Source organism: Eucyclogobius newberryi, unplaced genomic scaffold, assembly GCF_026437365.1.
Source record: "Eucyclogobius newberryi isolate DKJ021-1_F unplaced genomic scaffold, fEucNew1.0.hap1 SCAF_7, whole genome shotgun sequence".
Lineage (NCBI taxonomy): Eukaryota > Metazoa > Chordata > Actinopteri > Gobiiformes > Gobiidae > Eucyclogobius > Eucyclogobius newberryi.
Window position 1 is genome coordinate 17,362,458 of NW_027316389.1, and position 8,611 is coordinate 17,371,068.

The following is an 8,611-nucleotide window of genomic DNA, read 5'->3' on the forward strand; positions in this document are numbered from 1 at the left end:
TTTGTTGCGGTAAAGTCAGAAAAAACCTGTTTAAATGGTGGAAAAAGGAGTAATACTTCACTTCATGGACCCCCAAGTTTGAACCATATATCAAAGTAAAATTAAAAAATAACTAATAGGACCAAAGTACATTGATTCTGATGCTCTGAAAATAACCAAAAACACGCTTGTCCATTTGAACACCAGGGAGTGACACTTAAAAGTATATTGCAGGTTCTAGTGTTTTTCTAATTATTACTTAGTTTGATGGGATTGTGCCTGTGGTAAGTATTCATTCTAGTTTTGCACCAGTCAAGTGCAAGTGCATCTATAAGCGACATTTCACTCAATATTCAAGGAAAATTTAAACGTGACTGACTCATTTTCATTTTATTAAACAATAATTTACCAACATAAAGGTGTCATTACTATTTGTCAAATCATGACTATTGTGTAATTTATACGGATTTTAGGCCGTGGTTGACATGGTTGCTAGGTAACAGTTGTCACATCTGCTGCTCATGTCCAACAAGGAAGCAACAATAAATGTCACCAAAACTGAAGAAAAATAGGCCTTTTTGTACTAAAAATATAAAATAAAGAATAATCATGTTCACATTGTTTAAGTGGAATATACACACATATAAAATCTTTTATAGATACTTTTTTTTTTTTTAATTATCTGGAGTACCCCTAACTTGCGTATAGAAGATTCTTTAGGCAAATAAATCTGTTATTGTGAATTATTCCTTTTATATTTCCTTCTTTTAATGTTATTTGACATCTAAAACCTTCCGACAAGAAAAAATGTACAACATTTACACTCAAACGCTATTGAATTTTACTGCTTTTAAAAATCCGCTTGAGGCCACACACATCAAATTGAAACGTTTTGGCATGTTTTCTGTAGATCACTGGCATAAATAGTAAAAGGGTTTTCATCAAAAACTAAAATTCATAAACTTACATGTAGGCTATTTCTTCTACATACATCTGAATAATGGTTTGAGTCATGTGTAAAATTCTTGGTTAATTTTGTTGAAATATGATACTACAATAATAGGCAAGTAGAAAATAAATACAATAGGGGTTGTAGACAGAGAAACCTATTTGCGTAAAATATTGCTGACATTTCCAGTTTGACTTTTTGGAGTTCAAATGTAAATAAATAAGTCTAGGCATCAAATATAAACAATTCATGCCGTAAAACACTCAAAACATTGTTAATTAGATGACTGGAAAAATATGAAGATGCTTGGGGCAGAGTGAAAAAGAGTGTCTAGGTGTACTCCAAGTCATGTTATCCTCATGTCATAAAGGCAAGTTAAACTCCAAAGTCAAAGAAGAAAAATAGCAGTCAGGTTTAGAGCAAGACATAACCCTGTTTTTACAAAGCAAACATAAGCCAGAGGTCAGTTAACTCCCTTTAAACACACTAGTTTGGGTAAAACCCTTAAGGTTATTACATTACAAAAAAAAAAAAAAAACACAAAGTACAATATATTACACACACAATATTGTTTGTTTTATTTCCTTCAAATGTCTTCCAATGAACCAGGCCCATAACCACATGATAGAAACTGGAAATACAATCTTCATAGTTACTCAACTGAGACTCTGCACTCTTTATCTAACAAAGACATTGAGCAACATCCAAACATAATATGGGACCATGTGGAGTTTCCATTTCAGAAAAAAAAACACAAAAAAATAAAATATCAGGTTAAAACAAGTGAAACGAGGGCAAGTGTGAGAAGTGAAAACTGAGTTTAGGATTAGTGCTACTGCCTTTGTTAGACAGGGCGGTTAAATGGCATAAGGTTACGGGGTGTGTCCACATACCACTAGGTGACACACAATGTTATCAGCGACACTGGGAAAGTGAAAATACATGGCCAAGAGATATTTATTTAAAGCAGTGAACACTCAAGGATAACTCTAAACAAACACCAACCAATAACATAAAATGAAGATACTGACACAATCTGATGTCACAAGCTTTTATGATTCATGTAATCCTCCAGACTCATGTTCAAGTACAAGGATGCACAACACAGCAATTACACCACTGTCCACTTACAATCCGCCCAGTATAAGACACGTTGATTGCCGTAAACATGGTACAAAACACTGATACAAAAGTAATTTGGTAGAAAAATATCTCTTAGAAGTAGCTGAATGTTTACCCAAGGTCCTCTAAAGAATCCTTTTTAAAATTACATGTAAAACCATCACAAAAGGTCTTGGAAATTTAAAGGCCTTTGGTTTCATGAAAATTGTCAAACAACACAGGAGCAAAGTAAACAGCTCTGCATTCAACAGTAAAGACGGCACAAGTCTGTGGCACAGAAGGAGAGCTGAAGCCGCACTCACGCGTCACACTGATTGGCCGGGGGGCACAGGTGATTTCGGACCAGATGAATCAGCACCAGCAGCAGCATTTCGGAGGTACTGCTCAGGGCCACAATGAACGGAGCCTGGGACGCAAAGTCTGCCTCTGTTCTGCGGAAGGACAGCTGCATGACAGCCAGGGCCAACAGACTGTTTTGAACGCCCACCTCAATACTCACAGTCTTCCTCTGCGGAGGGTCAAGCCCGGCCAACCGGGCCAGCAGGGCACCCACTCCCAACCCCAGCACTGGCACTGTGACTCCCACAATCACAATGTGCGGGTACACATTGGCCAGGATGGACGCTCCCATCTGATAAGCCATAAAGATCCCTCCAATCATGAGCAGCACACTCAGGGGCCGGATAAGCATCAGCAGGAGGCGTGTGAGACCAGGCAAACGCAGCTTGATTAGAACACCCAGAGAAATGGGGATAGCAATAAACAGAAGGGTGCCAAGGATCTTAATAAAGGGGACATGAAGAGCAGCGTGGACCCCCAACAACCGCCCATACACAGCAGAGGACAGGGGCATGGCTCCCACCGCCACCACTGTGGACACTAGAGTCATGGAGATGGCAAGGGTGACGTCACCCCCCAGCAGAAGGCTGTACAGGTAACCGCCTCCACCACCAGGAGCTGAACAGGTGATGACCAGCCCCAGGGCCAGGGCCTTAGGCAAGCGGGCCAACTGTGACACACAGTAGCCATACAGTGGCATAACCAGGAACTGTCCCACAGCACCGAGGAGCAGCGGGACGGGCCTTCGCAGCAGCCTCCGCAAAACTTCCCCTTCCACCTTACAGCCAAAGGCACACTTGTTTATAAAGATGACAGGCAGCAAGGCAAACAGGACAGGGTGCTCAGAAAAATGGGAAAGACCCCCAGAACGAATGAGGCGAGTGGCAGGGTCGTCATTCCATTGCACTACTTTAATGTAGTAATCAGTCCTCTCTGCGATCAGCACAGGTGTAGAGCCCTGCTCCTGTCCCAAAAGTTGGATGTGCAGCTGAACACGGCCAGGGAAGCCTGAGCGGATACTGATGATGTAGCTCTGTGCATCCACAGACACTCTGCTCTGGGATACATTCAGGATGGACAGCACCTCAGAATCCAATGACTGCACTCTTAAAGTCTGCTTCCAGTTGTCCTGGCGCCTGACACTGCTGTTTGAGAATCTGGTGGAGATCACAATTACACCTTTGGAGTTTTCAGGAAAGTCAAACTCCAGAGAGGAGCCATCTCCAATTGCGATGAAGGCCTCGTCTGCCTTTAGGTTGTTTCTCTCCACATTCAGGTTTGTCTGGCTCCAGGGCTCCTTCGTTCGCCAGCTACAGGAGACAATAGGGTTACAAAACAAGAAAAAATAGGCTACTTACATAACTAAAACACATAACCTAAAACATATAGTAATATAGAATATGTATATATAATACATAATATATAAATATATACCTAAAGCTAAAATATTCAGGCTACATCAAATCAACCATCTTGACATGACATGTAACGGTGTAATTGAACTGAGCTAAATGACATGCGAGTCTGTCAAACCCCGGCATCATCACGCATGAAGCAGGAAACACGGGAAACCCCCTGACAAACACCGAGACGCCCCATCTTAAAAACAACATGCACGCAACAAATCCGCGTCTTTCCATTTGTTGATAGCTAAACAGAGCCGAGCATCACAAATACAGGACTGAAACGGGGCCCACCGGCTGCTGTTGTCCGCGCTCTGCCGCTCGTAGCTGTTGCCCACGGTCCAGATGTTGTTGGCCCACGCCCGCCTCGCTCCGTGGGCGAGCAACATAAGACAACACAGTGTAACGAGCCGCGTCCCCATCGTGAGGCGCGGCGGTGGACGGAGGGGCCCGACGGTGTCCCCTCGTCTGCAGCCACCTCGCGCGGTCTCTTACACCACCGCCCGGAGAAAACAGCTCGTCTTCATTGCGCGCGGGGGGGTGCGAAACGCGGCGTTAGTAGCCGGCGTCCGTGCTTGGTTTAGTTCCCCATTTCGTGGCCGCTGCCTCTGCTGCTGCTGCTGCTTTAAGTCCCCGGAACCTCCACATAAGCCCGCCCTGCGCTGCTGCTGTCATGTAGCGACACGCTAAAGCCCCCTCCGCAGCTTTTCTGTCATGAAGACCAGCCCACACTCGCACAGGTCTGCCTTTCTACGCACAATAAACAATAAAACAACAGACAAGAGGCAGAGGGGAAAAAGACACGGCCAGGTTGTCTCGAACCTCCGAGGAGTCGCTTCCTTTTGTGAGTTTCCCGTTTGATGATGATGAGCTGTCTTTGTACTGTAGCGTCAACAACACGCATCAGTGCTGTTGCGATTTCCGGTTGTGGAATGTCAAAATAAAGCGCCTCACTTTTGCGAGAAAAAGAGGGGAACGTTGTTGAATGTGGTGAAAAGAATACATCCATGGGTGAAACATGAGGGGACTGGATGTGGACATTTAGGCTAACAAGTGCAATAACACCGTGAGATGCCAACATACACATTTATATTTTATTTCGTTTATTCTTTTTATTTGTTCATGCCATTCGTCATGCCAGCACCAACACCAACAGCAGTAATACAAACTCGACAAAGAAAACATTCATCATTATTACTGGCATGAACAAAAGGAACAGTAAGAAGATACATTTTAAATGTCCTGCTCCTTTCACTAATCATTAAAATAATAAACCACAACAAACCATTCAATTTTGCAGTACTCTCTTGTGGTTTGCATCTCTTTAACTTAATTACTTTTCTTATTTACATAGTCCATCATTATTTTCTCTTTGTAAATGGAATCAAATCCAACAATCCAGAAAGTCAGTACACCCAAAAATATGATAATGTTTTCTATGTAAATATCACTATTATACAATTCATGTGGCATCAATTTTTAAAAAGTGGGTCATTCTCTAAAAAGTGTGACAGAAACAAGGGCCCAAAGGGGTGAGCATGATAAGTTTAACTAAATAACTAAATAGAGAGAGGAAGTTCACATTGGTCTGCAGCTCTTCAGGAGGAGGATGTAAATACTTCTCTGAAAATGTTTATTGATACATTAGGAGAGATATTTTGCGAAGAATGCTCCACTGCAGAAGAGGTCCATGAAAAGTAATAGCGTTCCCTGGTTAGACGATGAGTCAATGTCCCTCATGAGGCAAAGGGACAATGCCAAAGAAGTGGCCTTCAAATCCAAATGTGATATGGATAAAGCATTTTATTGTAGGCTGACAATAAAGTTACAAAACAGAATGGACAATAAATCTCTCTGAGTTCTGACATTTACAACTCAGCTGGTAGTTTTTATCATGTGGTAATCTACAAGATGATAAACAGCTGTTTAGGTTCACTTTATTTTACATTTTTGTAAATAATTTGTCCCATGTTGTTAGAAATGCAAAAGTTGTACTTTATGCAGATGATGCAACGTCATTCTGTGCATCTCTTTCAATCAACAATCTAAGCTTGAACCTTCAAAATAGGCTAAATACAGTATATTTTATATATAATATTATAACAATTACCACTTGGGTGAAGTTGAATAAATAAGTTCTAAATATTTCCAAAACCAAATGTATTGTTTTTGGTACCAAATATCTGTAGATGGAACCTTGTGACCTTTATGAACTTTGGTAGAGCAGGTGACAAAATTTAAACTCTTGGGTGTCAAGTTAGACAATTAGCTGTTATGAACTGATCAAATATATCATATTGTGTCCAGGATGGGCAGAGGCATTGCTTTATCACAGAGGTGTGTGCCATATTGTCCACCCTTGGTCATGAGAACAGGTGTTTGGTCTTGTCACCTCTGGAGTATTGTTTAGTCATTTGGTCCAGTGCTAGGCAGGAACACTAGAATAAACTACAGGTCGCTCAGAAAAGAGCAGCTAGGGTCGCTCTTAGTTACTCTTATAGGACCATTGTGAATGAGAAGCACACCACTCTATTATGGCTGAAGGTACAGGACACATTTAAGATAAGTCTTCTGTGCTACATGCATACGTATTTTTCAGATCCTCAGCAGCTTGCAATATGTTGTCTATGAGTGTAAGGCAAATTAGTAACAGATATTCTTTTAAAAAGGCTTTTAAAACAAAACTTTCTTGTCATATATTGTAAAAGGCTCAATGTTTTATGAAAATGGAAATTTGATGCCGAATGGACCCCAGGAAGACTAGCAACCACTTGTGGAAGATAATGGGGCTCCGAATAGATAAAATAAATAAAAGATGAGCTATTAAATTGTGTGTGTGTTTGCGTGTTGTTGTGAATATATACGTTTAATCAAATCATTGCCCCAGTGTTTGATCATTGATCCAGTGTTTGATCATTGATCCAGTGTCGGTGTAATCCCTCATTCGTCCAGGCGTGTTCCATAGTAGAAAAAGCTTCAGTTGTAGTCATCTGGACTCAGTTAGAAAAAATAGACGTTTCGACTCTCATCCAAGAGTCATTGTCAATAAAAGAATTTAGATCGAGAACTCCGATATTAATACTGTTCTGTGGTAAGCCTTCCTGAAGTAGAAAGAGTTGTTTGTTTCAACAGAAACTACCCCCTTGTATCTACCGGGCTAGCCTATTCAGAATTTTAATGGGCTATTAGAATCCTCTTTGTCTTTGTGAGACCCTGGCTCAACCACCCTGAGTACCTGATTAGCATTTAAATGTCCTGGTCCTGGTCCTCTACCTTTCCAGGGGTTCAGTATACCATTATAGATAACAGGAAGATTGAATCTTAACCCTCCATTTCTGTTTAAAGAAGCTTTTTTAACAAAAATAGCTTCCTTAACTCCTCTTTCAAACCATCTTTTCTCCCTGCTTAAAACCTTCACCCCACCGTCTTCAAACGAGTGATTAGAGGCTTCAAGATGGAGATGCACGGCACTCTGAGGTCCTGAACTTGTATTTCTTCTGTGCTGATAAAGCCTCTTGTGTAGAGGCTGTTTAGTCTCACCTTTGTACCGTTCTTTACAGCTTTCTTCACTGCATTGGATCGAATAAACTACATTGCTCTGTTTTTGAGTCGGCAACTTGTCCTTAGGGTGAACCAGTTTTTGTCTTAAAGTGTTTCCTGGTTTAAAATAAACAGGGACTTCGTGTTGTCTAAGAAATCTCTGAAGTTTTTTCCGACAGGCCAGACACATAAGGGATAGAAACACCCTTCCTTCTCTGTTCAGTTTCCCTTTTGTCCTGCTTCTTGGTTCTCTTCACTCTGTTGAGAGCCCAAGCGGGGTAACCACAGGCTGAGAGGGCATTTCGGACATGTTTTTCCTCTTTCTTCTTGCCCTCTGAGCTGGTGGGCACACCTTGAGCTCTGTGTTGTAAGGTTCTGATCACACCCAGCTTGTGCTGTAGTGGGTGGTTGGAACCAAAGAGCAGATACTGGTCTGTGTGTGTAGGTTTCCTATATACTTCTATTTGGAGTTTCCCGTCCTCTCCTCTGATCGTGGAACAATCAAGAAAGGCCAAGCGATTCTCCTTAGCGTCTTCTCTTGTAAACCTGATATGTGGGTCCACAGCATTGATGTGATCAGAGAAGGTTTCCAGCTCTTGTTTCTTGATTGTTACAAAAGTATCATCGACATAGCGGAGCCACAGTTTTGGAGCTATGCCTGAGAATGAGGACAGTGCCTTCTTCTCAAAATGCTCCATGTACAGGTTGGCCACTATGGGAGAGACGGGCGAGCCCATGGCACAGCCATGAATCTGTCTGTAAAATTGTCCCCGGAATTGAAAGTAAGTGGTGTTCAGACAGATGTCCAACAGTTTACATATGTGTTCAGGTGTCAGTTTGGTCCTTTCCTGTAGGGTGGTGTCTTCCTGCAGTCTGATCCTCACTGCTGCTACTGCCTCAGAGGTCGGGATGCAGGTGAACAGGGACACCACATCATATGAAACCATGAGGTCATCTGGGTCCAGTTGGAGATGTTTCACTTTATCCACAAAGTTGTGCGTGTTTTCCACATGATGTTCCGAATTCCCCACAAGCGGAGCCAATATAGTTGTTAAATGCTTGGCCACATTGTAAGTGATGGAATCTGTGCTGCACACTATGGGTCTGAGTGGAACCTCCTTTTTGTGTATTTTTGGAAGGCCATAAATGCTGTATCCTGGCTTCACCAGGATATGCTATGATCTTTTTCTAGTGCTGAAAGTGCTTTTCTCTCTTCTCTCTTTTCTAACTGAGTCCAGATGACTACAACTGAAGCTTTTTCTACTATGGAACACGCCTG

General features: G+C 42.0%; 1 protein-coding gene across 1 annotated transcript; it reads right to left on the minus strand.

The window, feature by feature from the left end:
* Positions 1–1,965: 1,965 nt before the first annotated feature.
* Positions 1,966–4,584, minus strand: slc10a3 (solute carrier family 10 member 3). The gene is made up of 2 exons (XM_072434655.1): positions 4,087–4,584; positions 1,966–3,699 (listed from the first exon to the last, which is right to left on the minus strand). The coding sequence occupies exons 1-2, from the start codon at positions 4,212–4,214 to the stop codon at positions 2,349–2,351; spliced, it is 1,479 nt and encodes a 492-aa protein (XP_072290756.1). The 5' UTR covers positions 4,215–4,584; the 3' UTR covers positions 1,966–2,348.
* Between the last annotated feature and the right edge of the window lie 4,027 nt (positions 4,585–8,611).